The 21,930-nt window shown below is 35.0% G+C and overlaps 2 protein-coding genes across 7 annotated transcripts in view; both read left to right on the top strand.

Moving 5' to 3' along the window:
• The window catches only part of LOC136849172 (antigen WC1.1-like), an 89,146-nt gene extending 86,798 nt beyond the window's left edge, over nt 1-2,348 (top strand). For both annotated transcript variants that reach the window (XM_067122281.1, XM_067122282.1), the window contains one exon: nt 508-2,348. In XM_067122281.1, the coding sequence (XP_066978382.1) occupies nt 508-626 (119 nt within the window). In that variant the 3' untranslated portion in view covers nt 627-2,348. The remainder of the gene's footprint in view (nt 1-507) is intronic.
• Nucleotides 2,349-3,895: 1,547 nt separating this feature from the next.
• LOC136849170 (protein FAM8A1) overlaps nt 3,896-21,930 on the top strand; it is a 24,709-nt gene continuing 6,674 nt past the window's right edge. The window contains exons 1-6 of one of the 5 annotated variants that reach the window (XM_067122275.1): nt 3,896-4,035; nt 8,705-8,768; nt 9,382-9,536; nt 12,242-12,392; nt 13,891-14,011; nt 17,840-17,972. In XM_067122275.1, the coding sequence (XP_066978376.1) occupies nt 8,723-8,768; nt 9,382-9,536; nt 12,242-12,392; nt 13,891-14,011; nt 17,840-17,972 (606 nt within the window). In that variant the 5' untranslated portion in view covers nt 3,896-4,035; nt 8,705-8,722. Of the gene's footprint in view, nt 4,036-4,182; nt 4,255-5,437; nt 5,460-8,704; nt 8,769-9,381; nt 9,537-12,241; nt 12,393-13,890; nt 14,012-17,839; nt 17,973-21,930 lie in introns of those variants that run through there. The other 4 variants (XM_067122276.1, XM_067122278.1, XM_067122277.1 and 1 more) reach the window with 4 other exon arrangements.

The raw sequence follows: 21,930 nt of genomic DNA, 5'->3' as shown, positions 1-21,930 counted from the left end.
AACACTAATAAAGGATCGATAGCACCCAGTAGATTTTTTACTTGATATTTTAAGTAAGTTGTAGATGCCCAAGACCAACAATAAAGGTTTGTAACTCCTTGTAGTAAGATTATATTACTCTGGAGTGTATTAAATACAAGCGTTGATTTATGTTACAGTGTTCATGTATCGAATTTGTTTGGGAATTCATGCTCATGCACATTAAGCCGCAAATTTAATTTTATATAGAGTTCACTGTGCTACATCAAGACCAAAGGCCCAGGTCCGAATCGTGGCTTGGTAAGATGCACTAATTAGTTGTAATTCCCCTTGGGTGCAAGTTGTTCCAAAGGTTTGGTGAATTTGATATTTATGTGATACTTGTCATGTAATGGTGAGGATAAAAAAAGTCGTGTGCACAGAAGTGATAAAAGCATACTTCATTCTCATTTGCTGTCAACAAAATGTATCAAGCAGTAGACTGTGATGGTACACCAAAAGGTTAATGTCATTCCATTGTAATTTCAGGTCGCCACACTGTCGTGGGAATTACTAGCTGGGGTCACGGTTGTGCCCGAGCCAACAAACCAGGAGTTTACACCAAGGTGACCCAGTTTCTTCCATGGCTGTACTCAAACTTGGTGTGATTTGTTTCCCCATAAAAGAAACTTGTAGATATATTTCGTCGTTGTGTTTCGTCATTTTCGTGGATGACATTTTGTAGAGTATTTTACATTTTATTTCTGGATAGTATTGTCGTTATTGTTATTATTACCAGAATGTGCGAACATACTTATGAACGAGCCTGAATGGCCATCAACTTGTGAAAAAAGCTTCTAGAGAATACCAGAACAATGTTACCAAATGTAAAAAAAGTCAGAATAATTATGGTTATCTCAAATTTGTGCACTTGAAACAGATGACAGAAGAAGGAATTTCGATGTTAGGAAAAAGGTAAAAATTATATGGAAAAAGGTATAATTCACTTTTTCAGAGCACCCTAAAATTTTTTCACAGTAAAAGAAATATTAAGAAGTGATTGCAGTAGTTGAATGAGTATATTGAATGAGTCTAATTTTAATGATTCTTTAATGTAACCATTTCTTTTCTGAAAGAAAATGAATTCATGTATCAACATTTCCAAAGGATTGGAATCACTACTATTAAATTAATTCGGGACTCAATCAACTATGGCACTTCTAAAAGTACTGGAGTTACAACCGTAAAATTTAATAAGTAGTACATTCTTTGGAAGACTGGAATCGCAACCATTGCATTGTTCAAGAATACAACCATTCAGTTGCTCAAAAGATTGAAATCCCAACTATTGCTGGAATCCCAGTTATTTTTGTCCTCAGAGGACTGACTCAGCCATCAAACCTCAGGTAGGCTAATGTTCGCAGACTCGGCTTCCCTTGGTAACAAATGCTGCCCCGTGGAAAACTAATTATGCTAAAGAGAGAATACGAGTTCACTTGAATTTCCTGTGTGTGATAAAGTAGTTAAAATCGGTGGAATCTTTGGCCACTTTCTCTGACCTGTGATCGAAATGACTAATTTCCAGTATTGTCTTATTAAGAAATCACAGCCAGTTTTTTTCGCAAGGAAAACGCAGCTGCTTGGTGAACGCTTACAAAAACCAACGCTGTTAAAGTCATTTTGTGCTTCCCTTCACTGAAAGTGATAAAGGCAAATAGGCTGGTTTTAGATTCCGCCACCAATTGCATGTTACAAAACAGATAATAATTCTAGATATTGCCATTTTGACCTCATTGGTCCACCCCACGATGGCAGGACGGGTTTTAATTGACGGCTTCCTTAATATACATTCAGACTTTCGTTTGGTATGTAATAAATAAATTATTGAGCCGGCACATCGTTTACCCCCATGACTCCAACTTAACCTTACAGGATGGGGAGAAATGAATCTCGCAGCCTACACACGAAGATTTTCCATTTGATATATAGCATGATTACTGTACGCATTTCTATGTTGAAAAGAAACTGAAGCACAATCTCAAATTTCAGAGTGCCTTAAGAACCTTGTCCATTGGTTTACACACCTGGGACAAATATGCAGACTGGTAGCAAAAGGTGTATATTTTGATCATGTTAATTATTACAGACATCAAACAAACAGGTCAAAAAGCAACACTGGCTTATCATTTTGTTCCAAAGTGGTGGGCGAAGCAATGGATTTTCTCTACGAAATTGCTGGTGAGTTAGAATTAGTCAAATGATGTCGAATTGTTTCTACAGTTCAGTGAAATTCAAATTACCATCCTGAACTGAAGTGTACATGGATCAGATGCTATGGTTTTCGACTAATGAATTTTTGTCAATATAGAAAAAATAAAGATTTTTAGAGAGAAGCATGTCATTTTCCCTTGAACACCAGGATGTTTTAAAAATAGAGTCCCATGGGACCGGTAACTTATAATGCCTTATCGAGCACAGACCCAATAAAAACAAAATGGAGAAACGAAGGCAAGAGACACTACTTAATGGAAGAAGATTTTGAAGAATGTGGGGACAAGGAAAAAGGAGGAGAAACCAGACTTCAAGGTGGATGGAGCCCCAGAATAAATGTTACTTTTAATGCATGATAGTCACATAAAGTTAGTTTTCAAAAATTTGAATGATTTCTCACCAGTAATCATTAAGTTGTTAACTGAAAACCATTTACACTAGATAAGTTATGGTATTCGTCACGAGCAAAGGGGGCTCTGATCAGTTCCTGGGAGAGACAGAATGATTTTTTTTACTTCTTTACACCCTATCTTGTATCTGTTGACCAAAGAAGTGAATGGCTGATCTAATCTAACATGTAATGCCATCAACCCATTAGGTTCCTTCTCTGTGCCTTCCAACTATCCTGCATGTACAGAATATGTAAGTATTGCAAAAGAAGGGTTTATGATACATTAGATTCGGGAGACATCAGACCATCGATATTTGCTCTATACTTACACACACACACACACATATATATATATATATATATGTATGTATATATATATATATATATATATATATATATATATATATATATATATATATATATATATATATATATATATATATATATATATATATATATATATATATATATATATATATATATCAACTTTATCACATACACAATTGTTCTGTGCATTAGTAGAATTACTAAAAGGATCTCATTCAAACTGGATGGTATCTAATGGAGTATTTATTCAGAAAAAGTTACAAGCTTTCTAGGACAAACAGTCCACATTATCAAATATCCGCACTTAATTGCACGAATACTTGATAATGTGGACTGTTTGTCCAAGAAAGCTTGTAACTTTTTCTGAATAAATACTCCATTAGATACCATCCAGTTTGAATGAGGTCCTTTTAGCAATATTCTATATATATATATATATATATATATATATATATATATATATATATATATATATATATATATATATATATGTGTGTGTGTGTGTGTGTGTGTGTATATATTAATATATATATTATATATAATATATATGTTTTACAGTAAATATGTGAAATACATGGATTTCACGAAATCCCCAGGGAATTTGTGAAATGAGTAACTCTCTTAGGAACATTTGATTCCCAAAAGCTATTAACCCTGGTACTCAACACGGCGAAACTGATTCATCTACACTGTTTCAACGTGTTTAGTACTAGACCCTTGTGTTGGGGTGTCGTCAAATATAAGCGAATTGGTCATTTCACACATTCCCTAGGGATTTCGTGGAATAGCTGATTTCACATATTTACTGTAAGATATATATATATATATATATATATATATATATATATATATATATATATATATATATAAATTTCTTTAATAAATCATGCATTCCTGGTCAAGGATATAATAGAATTCTCTAAAGCCGGAGTAAAGCAAAGGAGTGTACATGATTTGAGGTGCTGTTACAAAGGAAAACATCAGTGTCCGTAGAGCTGAAATGACAATTATTGCTAAATTGTTTTACGACTGTGTTGGCGTAGGAGTTTATCAGTAATTATTAAATTGTCTTCATAGCAACAGGTGTAGTAAGTTGCATTTAAGTTGGTGTTGATGGTTTTATTTAAAAGTTAATTCGATTATTATTGTGCTAGGTGTAACTTCCTTAAAACTAAGAGTAGGTTACTGGAGCCTAGGCTTGTCATTGAGCTTTGCTGATCCTGCTGGGCGTAGGCATAGTGGCCTAACCCTGTCATGTAGTTGGGCATCGGGCACGCCCATTTGTGGTAATAGGATGACATGTCGAGGTATTTCTAAGATACTCTGATTCCTCTTTAGCCCAATTACGTAAAATACATATTCCCCCGACAGGTTGGGCCTATTTTTTCTACATTTCTGGCTAGGCCCATTATTAGTGGGGCAGATCAATAGTTTTGGTGATTTTCCAAGCCCCATGTACGCAGAAGTCATGATGGCCACCAGCAGGGCACTGGTGTTTCTAAGTCTGGGGGAAAATTTTTAATTACTCAAAAGTGGTCTAAAATGCATAGGCCTAACCTATAGCCTTTCATTAGCAGTCGGGAGAATAGGCCTATTTATGTTACGTTTGTAATCTGCGTCAATCACAAAACATAAAGGACAAAGATATCATGGTAAAACTGGAGATGACCACCACACCCTGGTTCTTGCCAGTCGCTGACTGGAATATTTACTGCCTTTTGTTTATGTTTTTGTTTAATTTTATTTCCTTTCTTTAGGTTTGTGGTATTTACCACCTTTGTTTTATGGTTTTTACTCACCGCCAACAGGTTGGTATCAAACATGGTGCCTATTTTGCACGTAAACTGGAAGTTATCGAGCCCTTTGTGCCTGTATCCTAAACCTACCTTCCCAAACCTAATTTAACTTGGTTACCTGGTTCTACCTACCTGACTGAGTAAGCAAACCAGTTCACCATACAACATAGTATAAATTACAGAGGTATATCCTAACCGTAGCCTACCTTCCCTAACCTAGTCTGACTTAGTCTAGAGCTCCATAAATCATTAGGGGATTGGTATAGGAGTTTATCAGACATTATTGTCTTCATATCATTAGGAGTAGTGAGTTGCATTCAAGTTGATGTTGATGGATTTATTTTAAAGTTCAGCTGATTATTATTTTGTAAGGAAGTTAAGACTAGCATGGGTTACTAACTAATGCTAGTTTTGATTATTATTTTGTATGGAAGTTAAGACTAGCATGGGTTACTAACTAATGTTTAGTTTTGCTTACTGGCGTAGTTGTACCAAACACTTAAGGGATGAGCTAATTAGGCTATATATCATGCATACCCCCAGACTGGGCAAATTTTAAGGCTGGCCAAATTAAGAAAAAACACATCAGTGGAAAGCAGAAGATATGTAAATGCACATGGTGTAAGAAAAAAAATTGTAAAAAATTCTCCCTATCTTCCATGGGAAGTTGAAAGTGACTTTACAACCCTGTGTGGGACCTCTTGTACAAAACACAAGTAAGTTTTACAAAGTTATACATGTTTTTCTAATAATTTATTTTATTTTATTTTGTAGAATTATACAGCTCACACAATATCATAGCAGTTAAGAACTAAAATCAGTAACAAATGCTGAGTATGTATGGTGTAAAATATTTACGTAAATTTACAGAGATCAGGAAATGTAGTAACTTTTTTGGAGGTATACATGTTTTTTCTAATATTTCTGTGCTTTTTTCTTTGCAAAATTACAATTATAACTGACATAATATCATAAAAGATAAGAACTAAAACCAGCAGCAATCCCTGTGTATATTTATGAGCAAATAAATAAAAATATGTCATGGGAGAGAGAGGAGCAAGACATCCCCCCATCAAGTTAAGAATAATACTGATCTCCCTGAGATGCCCAATGAATGAGCTGAGCTGAGTCTAAAGTTTCCACATTCATTTATGGGCCATTGTAGTGATGGAAACTCTTTTCTGCTCAATACAGCCAAATCGTATGGCGCATAATATTAATACTCGTATGAGAATTCCTGTCCATCACCCAAAATCTGTTATAGATACTCATATGAAGATTCCCATCCATCACCCAAAATCTGGTGTAAATACTCATGTGAGGATTCCCATCCATTAAGGGTTAAGGTTGAAAGGTGCAGCTAGACAGTACATTAGGTCTCAGTTTTGGCAGTTGGCTTGAGTTTGCTAAATAGTGTGTTTAGTGGGGTAGAAACATTTATTAGTAGAAGTATTACAGTACTTCGTGATGCATAGAGTTGTTATATGTCTTGATTTTGCAAATAAAATTATTGAACTAAGTTTGCTTTGCATTCGCCAGTTTTCACTTGCAAGGCAGCCATTGTTAAACTGAATTTGTAGGATGTTTACAACTGGGAGGATTTAGAAAACATCTGGGAATCTCAGCAGAAGTAGTTGTGAAGTTCTCTTTTAACTAAAAAGGTACCCAACTAGCCTGTTGCGCAACAGTTTAAAAAAAAATTGTGTATGTATAGCATAATAGTAATGAACTTAGGCTATTATGCATAAGCCTTGTACTTTGTATATTGTCAACATGTTTATGACTTACTCATTTTCAGTTCTATTTAACTATAGCAGGCCTGGCCATAGGCAGCATGGTAATTGTACTGGTACTGGTACCATATTTGGATTATGAGATAGGTAGTTATACATTTTCATTGCAGTTTAGTCTTGAACCCATGCAGTGGGCTTGTAAGTATTAGCTGGGGGTTGGATTATACCTTAGGCCCATCCACCAATTGCCATTTTGACTTCCTTAGTAGCCTCCTGGTCTGTGCATACTTTTGTACCTCTCAAGTGATTCAGCAGGGTCACAGAATGCAAAGACTCCAGCATTGTTATGAATTCTTGTTTCGCTGCATCTCCAGGTTGCAAATTGCATGCCTCCTATTCCTTCCCTTCTGTATTCTTCAAGCTTCGTCTCCAGGTTTGAATTATCATCTGCCGTTGCATGTAACACATTCATGATGAGCTCATGCTATTGCAAACAGCAGAACTGGTTTCAGTAGTGATGCTGTTACTATGGAGACTCCTAACATCACTGACAAGAGATGGTGGCATAGGTAACTTTCACAGCAGACAATGTTTTAATGCACAATGTGCTCTTAAATTCTTTGTAAAATGCAGTGACGGGAAAAATTGTAAAACAAAATATTGGAATACAGTACTTAATACTAAATGAATATACAGTAATGGCTTTTGCCATTTTCAGATGCACCAGACTTACCCTAAGTATGATCCAGTTAGGTTAGGAGGCTACCTCCTAACCTAACTGGGCACAGTATCCTACCTGCCTTCCTTCCCCCCCCCCACAATCCTACGTAACCTTACCAAAAATGTACAATTCTACCTTTCATAGGATGTGCTCTGCCTCCCTGGTCCCCCTAAATGTGAGAGGTTAAATCCTGTTGAAAGGAGTAGTCTACAGGATAGCCTAACCTCAACTCACTTGGGATGCATTAACAGCCTGCACTCCTTCCAAGTCCTCAAACCTACAAAACTTAGGACACTTGAACTCCCCACCCCCACATTTCTGACACTTAAGAAATGAAGGGTTCAGGATCCCTCATGGTCATATGTTTCTTACTTCATTTTTTTATGAAGACATCCTTTACACATGCCTCACCATTTAACACCCTTTCTGAGGTAAGGTTTTTTATACAATTAGAGAAAATTTTCTCTCATGTCCTTATCATATACTTTAAAACTTAACATGACAAACCTTTCAGGTACAAGTGTTACTATTCCAAATTGCCAAAAGATTTTTTAGGTGGTCAAAGTGTCAAGAAGACTGGTTCAAAACATGAAGTTCCTATTTGCTATCTTCTAATTGGTTAAAATAACCTCAGATCTTTACTTGAGTGGAGCGCAGTTGCTGAGACCCACATGTAGGCCTCTTTCTCTGACCATATAACATCTCCACAGCAATATGAAACAGATAGAATAAATAGTACTTTACCCTTTATGTGGCATCCACAGTATTATCAAACTGTTCCTGACTTATAGCTTGACCGGTGATTTTTAGAATCGAAAATCAATAGCATCTTCCTTTGGCAACCTGACATCTGTGTAGCAAGTATGAGACTGAGGGGTTAAATGATACTCTTTATATGGTGTCCATAAAATTGTTAATCCTTTTACCTTGACCTTTGCCCTATTAACTCCATAGCATCTCTAACAGTTATGAGACTGGAAAGTCAAATGGAACTATCTTCATGTTATCCACAACATTACAAATGTATATATATATATATATATATATATATATATATATATATATATATATATATATATATATATACATACATACATATACATATACATATACATACATACATACATACATACATACATACATACATACATACTTACATACATACAAGTCACTATATCCCTTTAAATTAGTTGCAAGATAATAAGCAAAACAGCATGAAATTTATTAGGTCACTCTTTTACTTAGTACTTCAAGGCCAAGATTCAGTTACTGAAAACTGAGAGTTCCTGGAGTATTAATACTGTATAGCTAAAAACTTATTCTGATTATAATATGTATCTTGAAAACAAAATCTTTTTGGTTATTTTTTATTTTGGAAGAAAGGCTAAAACTAAAAAATGCTGTTCATTGTTGCTTTTATATTTTTATGTGGATCAGGTCATCCAGTGGTTATTAGCTCCAATGATTGTGAATTGTAATTTTACACTAGTGTATTTTTACATTCCAGATATAGATTCATTAAAACATGGCAGATTGTAATGAGGATTCAACCTCCACAGGAGCAAGAAAAAGTAAGTCATATTTAACTTGATTTTTTTACTAAAATTTGGCTGAGAGTAGCATCTTAGGTTCTCAAATGATGTTTTATTAAGATGCTACTACTTTTGCTTTAGCAATGATTGTGCACCCATTTGTTGCCAGTCCAGGTACTGTAGTGTATTAAGATAGTTGCAAAAATAGTATTTTCACATAGCAAGGGTTTATGAGTTTTTCATTCTTTGGACTAATTTTTTAGCTTATACATGTACCTCCCTATATATTTCTTTAAGAGTGAGGTGCTTCTTGATATATGAAATTTACTGCACTTTACCTAAATGTCTTATGTCAGTTGATTCAGATGGAGGACAGAGGCAGTTCCTTTTGAGAATTTTACATCAATCATAACATTAGTGAAACCTTGTTCCATCAGTCAGACTTCACCACATTCATCATTTATTCGAGTCATCTAATTTTCATACCGTATGCTCAAAAAACTCAAGAGGGTGGGGCACTCAAGATTTTATTGAAGATAATGTAAGAATTTACAATATTTATATTTAGTACTGACCAGTATACTTCATAAGTGAAAAACAAGGATCATTAAAGGGAGGTGTTCTTTTATAATAATTTCCTTTCAAATTTCAGAACATTATCCAACACCACCTTTAAAACAGTATGAAGGTGAATACCATACAGCTGGTGAGTATGCAGCTGCACTTCGTGTGTGGTTAAATCAACTGTACCAGTGGCAGTGTGTTGCAGCAACTTTTCCCTATTTTCTGGCCTCTGTCCAAGCACAGGTAAGCTAGTGCAAGATAGTTAAGACTAGACAAAAGCCAAGTTTTTTTTACTTTTATGTAATATTTATCATTCGTATTTTTAACTTTTCAGTTCAATACCATTGATAAAATCAAACATTGTTAGGAATGTTAGACCATTTTTCATGTTGTAGCCAAATGATGGAATTGTTTCTTAAGTGTAGGTATGAAATAGGGTATGTTTGAAGTTTTGATATAGCATACAGTACTGTATACAGTTGAACTTAGATATATGGTCATTTGTTATACAAATTTTCACCTGTGCAATATTCACTCCATAAATATAATTATCTGTTTAAATGATGGGATCAGAAATCTTGGATGATCTACCACAATCATGCCTTTGAAAAACTTGTCTTTATAAGGCAGTGGTATTCTTGTGCTAGGAGTGATGCAGAATCATCACACACTTCATTTTCATAACCTTTGCACAGCAATGGGTCACATTTGTTGATCACAGTGAGGATACCCGACTTGCTGTACTCAGTCTCTTCTGGTACTAAGCATAGCATAGCAACTTTGGAATATGTTGTATATCTTCTAGTGAATTATGTACAAGTGTAATATGTGATTGTATTGAAATATATGAAAGTCACAAACATGTCTCTTAAGCATATTGCAATTGTGTGTGGGGTAGCTTCCAAGCCTAAAGAAGCTGTGCAAGAGCTTGACATTTGAAGACAAGCTTGACATTGTGTGGTGTAGCAATGAAGGACAAAAGGGAAATAACATTGTTAAGGTACTTGGGCTCATCCTGTGCAAACTGTCAACAGTTCTTCAGGAGAAGGTTGTCATTATTGCAAATAGGGTCATCAAGACAAAGAATTTTTCTTTGTTTGATTATCTCAAGGATCAAACTTGAGTGCCATATTGCAAGGGCATTTACTGCAAGTCTTTTTTGACAGCAGAGTTTTAGACAAGAGCTAATGTTTGATTCCTTGAAGTATCCAGAATAGATGTGAGTATTGATAAGAAAGCTGCCAAGCCATTCACAAAGATCCTGAAGCAGCAGAGTTGTGTTGGTGTTTACAATGTGCATGCACGTCTTGAACATAAACAAGATGGGCCTCATCTGTAGGAAGACATCACCTGAAAAGGAAAGTTTCCATATGGGTTCAAGCCTACCAAGAAAAATGGCACCATTGCACTGCTGTCCATTGCTGAAGAATATCTGGAGCTGATGCCCCTTTTGATTTACTATCTAGAGAATCCATGGGTACTGAAGGGAGTCAGTAAGGAGCTACCCGGAATAACCCGCAAGTCCAGCTCCAAGGCTTGTGTAAAAATAACCATCAACCATATTTGCAGCTATGTGGTTGATCATGTTAACTCAGGAGATTGATAGGTCTGTCATTGCAGCAGACCTTGTCGAAAGAGCATGAAAATGGACAGCTTGTTCCAAACCTCCGAGCCCTTTACGTCTCTGCGGTTCCTTTACCCAGAACAATTTTTGCAGTATCTTTGTGAACCAGGAAGCTCAGAGAAGTACTTACAGACCTAATTCTTCAGGTGATGAATCAAGAAACAAGTATCTAAAAGTACATGCTTCTCTGACATTGGTTTTTTTTTTTTTAGCCATTAGTAAAATGGATGACAAAATAACACAATTTACATTTCTTCCCACGAGAGCAGACCTCTTTTCATTTCTACATTCATAATCTTTCCTATTGACACAGCCTTCATGGGATACATATGAAGGTGCTTTTATCTCAGGGAAGAGACACACAGGTGATTAGACTCATACTGTTTAGGTCATGTGATAGCAGTGGGGCAGATGGTTCTGCTTCAGGAGACAGTGTCCTCTGGTACATTATTCCCTCCCAGGAGAAACCTGTGGTTGCTTGGGGCTCCAAACCCATGGAACTCCTTGAAAGACCTGAAGTGGGGAGGTGGACATACTAGCTCAGAGTTTACATTCACAAATTCAGAGATCCTTTTGCATTCAAGTTGCTGTTGCAGGCACAACTCTATATGTCATGAACAACACAGTTCTGATGTGTAGATCAGTCTTGCATTGCCTTCAGGTGGATCCTGCAGTTTTCAGTTACTAAACCCGGAGTTTTCAGCTGCTTATGTTTCCCAACTAATGTGTGATCCATGTTATCACAATAATGAGTTTGTAGTGAAACAAATATATTTTTTATAAACAAAACCATATTTCCACACAAACTAGTTTTCCTACCGGCCAGCCTCACTGTTCTTGCAGCTTGGATCAGACAAACAGCAACTTGCTATTTCATTTTTAGGAGGGACTGAAGTATTTGGGAGGTTTTGTATGCATAAAATAGGCTGATTATAGGCGTAGTAATGGTTTGTAGAAAAAATTTGGTATGTATTTCTGTGCTTGACAGATTACATTTTTTATTACTACTGCACATTTAATGCCAACATTAAAAAGAAGGTTGTTTGTAAAGCTGTAGTTTAATTTATTGTGAAACTACAATTATTTGAAAAATTTCAAGCAAAACTTAAAATCAGAAACACTTTATTTGTAAGTCACCAAACATCTAGCTTCCTGAAGATATTCAGTCACTATCATGATGCAGTGTTTAGTATTAAAGATAAATTATTATTCAAGGGGCTTTATGGTACAACAACATAGTTATAAAAAGTTATGGATAAAGTGAATGATTTCAGTCCCATGTAGATGGCATCAGTTAGGATCAGTACATTTTTGTGTTTTACAGGCTGCAGTTCAAAGTAACATTGGAAGCACTTCAGCGTCACCAACTCCATCCCAACAACAGGACCCCAGGCCACAAACTGAAACTCCTGCTCAACCTCCTGCTGACCAGGCTAATGATGCTCAGACTCAACAACAGCCTTTGCCACAGCGTGGTATAATTACAATGATGAGTTTTGCATTTTGGGAAGGGAATTAGTTATGGGGCTAATTTGTGCTGAGAACAGTGTTGGAGCTAAACTGTAGTTAACCCGATGCAATTGATTTGTGTTCAGATGAATTACAAGCCTTTATATAATTCTCCATGCCTAAATTATTACTTTCGTTGGACAAAGGTTTTGCTGGATAGTGGCTAAAATGAGTGAAGTAGGAGTAAGACACTAGGTGAGGCTCTAAGCCCCATTTTACCTTTTGTTATTAAAGTTGTGTGTACATAGAATACTGTCATCATTGCCTTTTCACTTTCCATATTTTATTAGGATCCACCACTTTAGAGCTCATATTTCATTGATATTTTCTTGTGCTCAGATGCCATTATCATCATTAGTAGAATGTACATTTTAGATTATATTCCTTTTTAATGGCAATGTTTTTCTTTGAGTTGTACAAGTTCAGGTGGTGTACTGTAATTGGAGACTGTTCAACTGGTAGATAACATCATTTATACCAGTGAAAGAATTTTTTAGTTTTTGTGTTGTTCATTTTATTTTCTCTGGCCTTTTTTGGTGTTAGTATTTTCAGGATTATCTTCTTTTTATTGGATGTGAAGCTAATAATGCAGAAAAGTGCATTTGCTGCTTTTCTTTTACAGTAACCCCTCCCCAGTTCATTCTGCTTAAACAGTTATTTTGGCAAATATAGATGGTGGGTTTGTTGTGAAATAATTTTAATTTTTTTTAAAGTCAAATTTATTTTTTTCATACTAACCCATTGTTCCAGTAGCTAAGTACTCAGAATGCGCAAAATGATTAACCGATTACTGTACCATGCTATACAACTGGAATCCGAGAGGCACATGCACTTACCAAGCTACTGCTGTTTTCTTTATTAAAGACTTGAGTGCATATAAAGAAATTCGATGACCTTAAATGTAGGCATTATAGTAAATGAGTTTGTATAAATAAAAGAATTTAAATTCCTCTTTTGCTTGAAGTGAAATAGAAAATTATTATTTTGATAAAAGTTCATTTGCTGCCACTACAGTATTTCTTTCAACAGGTATTTGATTACCAGTACTGTATTCGACTGTACTGCATATATTAAATTTTCTTTTGTCATTTTACAGATATATTAGTACATTACTGTATTATTTTACACAAGTGAGCATACATGTAATACTTAAATTCACAGAAAAAGTGCAATATAATAAATAAGGACAAAAAACAAGTCAGATGAGAATGATGTGCAATTCTGTTCTTAAATGATTCATTGCTGTACAGTATATATTTTTGTAATGTACAGTATATAGTACTCTGTTTCTTAGGTGTGTTCTGACTATATTGTCCTTTATCTTTATGTGTTTTGTCAAGTAATGTATTCTCCATGGATGTTGCAGGTCCAGTATACAGTATATCCATTTTTACATTAGTTTAATGTAGAGATATAAAGTGCAGTTGCATCGTTTTATGTAAATTTTTGTGATTACATTTTCAGGAGTGGAATATGTCATACCTCCATTGTGGAAGAGACTTGTAGCTGAGGCTGTGGACTTTTTCTTGTTGTTCGTCGTCAAGTTGGCTGTTACTTTTGCTGCCGTTGATGCATTTGGCTTAATGTAAGTTTGCTGGTTATGTGTCAGTACATATGATACTACTTAGTTAATCCCTGTCTTACATTTTGTGATGTATACCATGCATAATTTCTTTTTTATCATTCTTATGAAAATTTTCACATAAATGTTTTAGAGAAAAGTTATTAATTTCTATTTTACACCAGAAAAGGTTGAGTCAGAGTGGATTTCTTGGAAGTATTGTTTGACACAAACCTGAAGGTAAATTACAGTAATTTAATCAGCTTATGGTACACTGTCCTGTACTGTAACTTTGGTATTACCATCTGTCCAGTTCTAAGTACAGAGTAGCTTGGATATAGTGGTTAGTTTCTTTTTCAGTATGTCATTGTTTGCAATTCTACATGTCAGGCCTTGAAACTAATTTGCTTGTTTTTCCACCTTCAGTTAACCCTTTAAAGCCGAAGCCCTATTTTCAAAAACGTCTCCCGTATGCCGGCGGCCTCTGAGAGGTAGCGCCGAAGCGGAAAAAAGTTTTTTCAAAAATCACAGTGCGCTTAGTTTTCAAGATTAAGAGTTCATTTTTGGCTCCTTTTTTCTCATTGCCTGAAGTTTAGTATGCAACCATCAGAAATAAAAAAAATATCATTATCATATATAAATATTGGAATATATGACAGCAAAAAAAAAAACTCGTATATAATTGTATACAAATCGCGCTGTAAGGAAAATGGTTGAAGCTAATGAGTTAATTTTTTTTAGTTGTAATGTACACTAAATTGCGATGATTTTGGTATATAACAGATTGTAAAACGATTAAAGCAACACAGAGAAAATATTATCACAAAATGATGCATGAATTCGTAACGAAATGGGCGTAAAAAAAGTTTTTTTCAAAAATTCACCAAAAATCAAAATATTGTGCTAGAGACTTTCCAATTGTGCCAAAATGAAGGAATTTGATTGAATATTACTAGGCTGTAAGTTTTTTAGCTTACAATTGCATTTTTACCATTTCGATCGAGTTAAAGTTGACCGAAGGTTGATTTTTCTATTTATCGTTATTTCGATGTAAATATAAAAAAACTGTGAAGATCTAAAGGAATGATATATTTTTGTTGTATTCTACATGAAATTGCGCACATTTTGATGTATAACACTTTATGTAACGAATAATATGAAACGGCAAAAAAATTACGGCAAGCTGACGCAAGAAATGACAGGATTTTCAGCGGATGCCAATGAGCGAAGGAAAATTTTTTTCAAAAATTCACCAAAAATCTACATATTGCGCTAGAGACTTTCCGTTTGTTGCAAAATGAAGGTAAATAATTGATTGTTACTCGAATGTAATTTATGGCTACGGATGCGTTTTTCTATCATTCCGAAGTCAAAGTTGACCGAATGTTAAAATTTTGTCAGTTATCGTGATTTCGGCGAAAATATTAAAAAACTCTGAAGAGCTAAAGGAATGACATATTTTTGTCGTATTCTACATGAAATTTCGCACATTTTGATGTATAACACTTTATGTAACGAATAATATGAAACGCGAAAAAATTACGGCAAGCTGACGCAAGAAATGACAGGATTTTCAGGAGATGAAGGAAAATTTTTTTCAAAATTCACCAAAAATCTAAATAATGTGCTAGAGACTTTCCGTTTGTTGCAAAATGAAGGTAAATGATTGATTGTTACTCGAATGTAATAATTATGGCTTACGGATGCGTTTTTCGATCATTTCGATCAATCAAAGTTGACCGAATGTTAAAATTTTGTCAGTTATCGTGATTTGTGAAAATATTAAAAACTCTGTAGAGCTAAAGGAATGACATATTTTTTGTTGTATTCTACATGAAATTGCACACATTTTGATGTATAACACTTTATGTAATGAATAATATGAACGGCGAAAAAATTACGACACGCTGACGCAGGAAATGACAGGATTTTCAGCGGAGTATGCAGCACGGCGAGGAAGGAAAATTTTTTTTTTTTCAAAATTCACCAAAAATCTAAATAATGTGCTAGAGACTTTCTGTTTGTTGCAAAATGAAGGTAAATGATTGATTGTTACTCGAATGTAATAATTATGTCTTACGGATGCGTTTTTCGATCATTTCGGTCGAATCAAAGTTGACCGAATGTTAAAATTTTGTCAGTTATCATGATTTTGATGTAAATATTAAAAAACTCTGAAGAGCTAAAGGAATGATATATTTTTGTTGTATTCTACATGAAATTGCGCACATTTTGATGTATAACACTTTATGTAACGAATAATATGAAACGACGAAAAAATTACGGCAAGCTGACGCAAGAAATGACAGGATTTTCAGCGGAGTTAGCGTGCAAGACGGAGCGAAGGAAAATTTTTTTCAAAAATTCACCAAAATTCTAAATATTGTGCTAGAGACTTTCCGTTTGTTGCAAAATGAAGGTAAATGATTGATTGTTACTCGAATGTAATAATTATGGCTTACGGATGCGTTTTTCGATCATTTCGGTCGAGTCAAAGTTGACCGAATGTTAAAATTTTGTCAGTTATCATGATTTCGATGTAAATATTAAAACACTGTGAAGAGCTAAAGGAATGATATATTTTTGTTGTATTCTACATGAAATTGCGTACATTTTGATGTATAACACTTTATGTAACAAATAATATGAAATGGCGAAAAAAAATTACAGCAAGCTGACGCAAGAAATGACAGGATTTTCAGCGGAGTTAAGCGAGTGAGGAGCGGAATTTTTTTTTTTTCAAAAATTCACCAAAATTCTAAATATTGCGCTAGAGACTTTCCGTTTGTTGCAAAATGAAGGTAAATGATTGATTGTTACTCAAATGTAATAATTATGGCTTACGGATGCGTTTTTGATCATTTCGGTCGATTCAAAGTTGACCGAATGTTAAAATTCACTTTGGATGCTGGGTCCTTCTCCAGCATCCCAGTCTAAAACTCGCCTCACACGCTCACTTCCGACAGGCAGTATGCGCCTTTCACGGTCCTAACGTCTTTGTGACATCTCTGCAAGCGTTCTGTTGCAGCACGAATACGCTAACACTCGCAAAAGTTCAACAAAACACGTCTGCGTCAAAATATTGCTCCCCAAGGTGCTGCTCTGATGCTCTCTGATGCGAGATGGGGAAATTCGGCGCATGCGTGTCTGGGTGACGCTCAGAAACAAAACAACAGCTGGATCCGTGAACTCCCAGCATCCGCCGAGCGCGGGATTTGAAATCTTCCGCAAACTAGGCCTACAATTATTTTTTCGCGAATATTTAAAAAAAGCATTTTCAGTCGACGTTTGCAACGTCCATTCGGCATTCGACAGACAATTTTTGACTGACGTTTAAAACGTCCAACAGGCGTTTAAGGGTTAATTACTAGTAAAAAATGTGCCGAAGTATCTTCAGTGCAGTCGAGTTTTCTGTGCAGCTCATAATGCTGTATGAAACTCTCAGTCACGGCCCATGAAACAATCAGCCGTGGCCCGTGAAACTTTCAGCCACGGCCCAGTTGTGGCCTGTGTTGTTGGCACCTATAGTGGTGCCAGATGCATGATCATGGCTAACTAACTTTTAGTAAAATAAAAACTACTGAGGCTAGAAGGCTGCAGTTTGGTATGTTTGATGATTGGAGGGTGGATGATCAACATACCAATTTGCATCCCTCTAGCCTCAGTAGTTTTTAAGATCTGAGGGCAGACAGAAAAAGTGCGGATGGACAGACAAAGCCGTCTCAATAGTTTTCTTTTACATAAAACTAAAAATCAGATAAGTAAGCAAAAATTGAGTTACCATAATTATAGATATATGTGTGGAAGAAATAGAAAGCCTTTCCAGTGTATTCCTCCCATATCTCTCTCTAGGAGTGATGCTGAAAAATTTGACTTTGAGAATCTTACCATGGATTTTGTGGCAGACTACAAAATGGCACTTGAAATGACATCTGAGATCTTAGTGCTTGAACTTATTCATCGGATTGGTACATGTGTCTTTGAGGTAAGGGTTTCAATGACGTTTGGTGTTTATCTATGCTGTTATTGTTGATGTGTGTCAGTGTATGTTAAAGTGCACAATGAATTGATTTACCTAGTGCTTGTTAGTCTAGATCCATACATCCATCCAGTATTAGGAGACAACACTAAAGAAGGGTGAAGGAAACCCAAATGTCGTAAACTGAACCCTAGTAAAGTAAGGATGGTATGTGTTATTAAAATTATCATCAATATCAATGCTTATTGTGCTAAGAGAGAATACTGCAGTCAAGCAAGTAAGATTAAGGTGTTTGTCCAATATGACTAAGGCATTATCTTCAAAATCCAATCACTTGTCAGGTAAATGTCAGTTTCTTATATAAGGAACAACAATAAAAGGCTCAGAAAGAGGTAAGATAGGTCACAGTAAGTGAAATACAGTAGTATATGCATATACAAAAATACTGTAGCATCTTATTTTATAAATACAGTAGCCCCTTGTTTTTCCATTTTCACCTTAACCAGAACTCGATAATATCAGGAGGGTTCCCAGCTCGACAGTACATATATACATAATCTTTAATCTTAATTTTTATGTGGTTAGAAATATACTACAATATTCTGCATCCTTTGTTATTCACAAATGAAGTGTTGCTAAGGTATTAAGCAAGACTTCCCTTACTAGTGAAAGTCCTGTTACAGTTTTCATATCTGCCCTTGGCCCAGTTTCTGGCAAACTTTGTCAAAGCTCTTGAACTGAATTTTTTTCCACCGAATCATTTAATTTGAAACAGCAGAGTCTTTAAGTTTTTATTCATATTCTATGGCATCCCCTCAGCCCCAAAGTCTAGTCAGGTCATGGTCCCAAGGACTGTGTGCAAAGTATTCAAATATATATCAGCAATATCAACTCTGGCTAAAGGTAACTAGAAACAAAGATCAAATAAACATGGTGAATACATTTTTTGTTTAATTATAATTGTATTTTATCAAAACTTCATGATTTTTTGTATAAGTTTAGTTTTCCACTGGCGCACTGGGTTCAATAAGTTGCCAACCGTTGTGTTAACATTTACAGCACGTGGGACTATAGTTGCTGTCATGCCAATTTTAGGAAATCAGCAAATTATCTAAAGCAAGTGAGCCCAGGTTCAAGATAAATGTGAGAGTTTCATATCTTCTTCACTAGCTTTTATCTCATTTTGAGAGATTTTACCCAGTGTGAAGAGAAACAGTATTGAATTTCAGTTAAGTGATGTCATCAAATGTGAGGAAGTTGGCAAGTAATTATAGTATTTCTACTGAAAATGCTATACCAGTTAGAATACCTCTTGATTTGGTAATATGCACAGTAGAAACAATATACGAAGAGGAAAGAGATTTAGATAATGAAAAACTAACTTGATAAACCAAACTTGAGCTTACATATAATTTTGTACACTTAATGTATCACTGTATCATTAGCTTAAACTTTAATTATTTAAGTCAGACACAGTAAGTAAAGTAGTAATATGTAATAGGTATCAGTGGTTAGCTAAAGAAAATCCTCAGTACTGTAATATAGTTTGGTAACTGTTGGAAGAAAATGATAAGAGAATGAGGAGCACTTGTTCTCACATACACAAATAATTAGAAAATACAAAGTGCAAGTGCATTACAGGTAAAATATAGTTGGTAATGATTTTTTGTAAATTCATAGTAAAACATCCTAATGAATGTTCAAAGAAAATGTAAGTATGAGCACGAAATCTATAAACAATGGGTCCTTTATTAGGGAAGATTAAAGGATTCATTTTTATGTGCTCAGTATTGCATAACCCCAGAATAATTCCTTTTCTCTATACTTTAAATGAAGATCTATTGTGTTACTTTTATTGTTATCAATACATTTCATTGGAAGATGATCGAAAGGTAAAACTGAAGACTACTACTTCGCCCCTCTGGTTTGATAATTACCTGTTTACGTGCAAAATAGGTGCCATGTTTAGTACCATCCCCTGGGGATGAGTATAAACACGTAAACAAGAGACGGCAGATATCGTAAACATAAACCAAATACGAAATCATAAACAAAAGGCAGTAAACATCCCAGTCAGTGACTGGCGGAAACCCAGCCGCACTAGTTGCCTTCAGTTTTACTAGTAAGCGAAACAGGTTTTTAGGCAAAAATATTAAATAGAAAGTAAAAACATGCAGTAAATAAAAATAGTTAACTAGACATTTGTAAATGCACAGTAAAATATCTTAGTGAATTCAAAGAAAGCATGATATTGAGGAGCACAAAATTTATAGCAAAACAGTCTGTAAGTAGGGAAGAAAGGATTTATTTTTGTGCAGTCATTAATGCAGACTCCTTGAATAACTTTTTTCAATACTTTGAATGAAAGACCTACTGTATTACTTTTATTATTGTTAATACATTCCACTGGGAGGTAGTCAAATTAGATTTTTAGCAAAAATAGTAAATGAGAAGTAAAAACATGCAGTGATTGGAAGTAGCTAAAGAACATTTGTAAATTCGCAGTAAAATATCAAAGTGATTTTAAAGAAAATGTGAGAGGGTGAGGAGCACAAAATTTATAGACAATGGGTCCCTTAGTAGAGAAGACTTGAGCTTTCCTTTTTGCTCGCAATTTTTCATTCCGTATCTCCTTGAATAGGTTTTTTTATCATACTGCGAATGAAGATCCACTGTATTACTGTACTTGTATCATTAATACATTTCATTAGCGGATAATCAACAATAGTTTGGTTAGACTGAAGATACTACTACTGCGCCCCTCTGGTTTTGGTAACTACCAGTATACTGATGTGTAAAATGGTTGCTGTGTTTAGTACCAGCCCCTTGGGGATAAACGTAACAACATAAAGAAAAGACAGCAGATACCATAAAGGTAAACAAAAGACATAAACATAAACAAAAAGCGGTAAATATTTTGGTCAGTGACTAGAGGGAACCAGGCTGCAGAAGTAGTCTTCAGTTTTGCCAGTACAGTAGTTATTTTTTTGTCATATATCTCTCTCTCTCTCTCTCTCTCTCTCTCTCTCTCTCTCTCTCTCTCTCTCTCTCTCTCTCTCTCTCTCTCTCTCATAAAGTAACTGTGAATTTTGTTTTAAAATATGCTATACTGTATTGCTTTCATATTCATTTTATCATTGTTGAAAACTACTGGGAGATGACCAAGATGAAAAATTGTCATATTTAATGATTGATCAGATATATCAAGAATTTTGAAGCTTTACTGTTTTTGTTGTTCTAGATGATGGTTTATACTTCATATAATTCAGACCTAATTCAGTGTTTTAATGTCAAGGTCTCTCCTCTGCCTCTTCCATAAGTAGTTAATGGTAGGAAAGTTATATTGTTGTTTGAGGAGTTATCCTCATTACCCTGGGAGTGTAATTTTTTTTTTTTTGTCAAAATTTTTAAGCGACCAAGTACGTGCCATGGAAATATGCAGTAATAAGTAAATATTGTTTATCCCAGTGATGAAGATGCTATTTTCTTTTTAAGTCGTAAAAATGGCCTGGTGTGCCCTAGAGGCCAAAGGTTATGTTATTCATAGATCTCTTCAAATGACCCTGACTTTAAGGGAACATTATTGGCAGACACCAGCAAAATTTTGCCATGTTAAAGGGTTTACCAGTTAATTTAACTTTTAACAAGAATCTAGTAATCAAACACATCCATGTCCTGTTTCTTGTATTACTTTTACAAGTGTTAACAGTGTGCAAAATACTTTTCAGTTTTGAAGATTTAAAATTATTTTTCTCATTTGTATTACAGTGTTTTTTATTCTGTGGATTTTAATCCTTATTTTAGCTTATTCTGTTTGAGATGTCATGTTGGTGCCATGTGTTTTTCAAGCTCCCTGTGCAGTAAAATGTTATTCCATGATTCATTACCCATATTTAAAAGTGGGAAGAAGCTTTCATGATAAAAAGTAGGGTTTAATTAAAAACTCAAGTACAGGACCATTTTG

Source organism: Macrobrachium rosenbergii, chromosome 20 (assembly GCF_040412425.1).
Source record: "Macrobrachium rosenbergii isolate ZJJX-2024 chromosome 20, ASM4041242v1, whole genome shotgun sequence".
Lineage (NCBI taxonomy): Eukaryota > Metazoa > Arthropoda > Malacostraca > Decapoda > Palaemonidae > Macrobrachium > Macrobrachium rosenbergii.
This window is presented reverse-complemented; position numbering and strand designations above follow the sequence as displayed.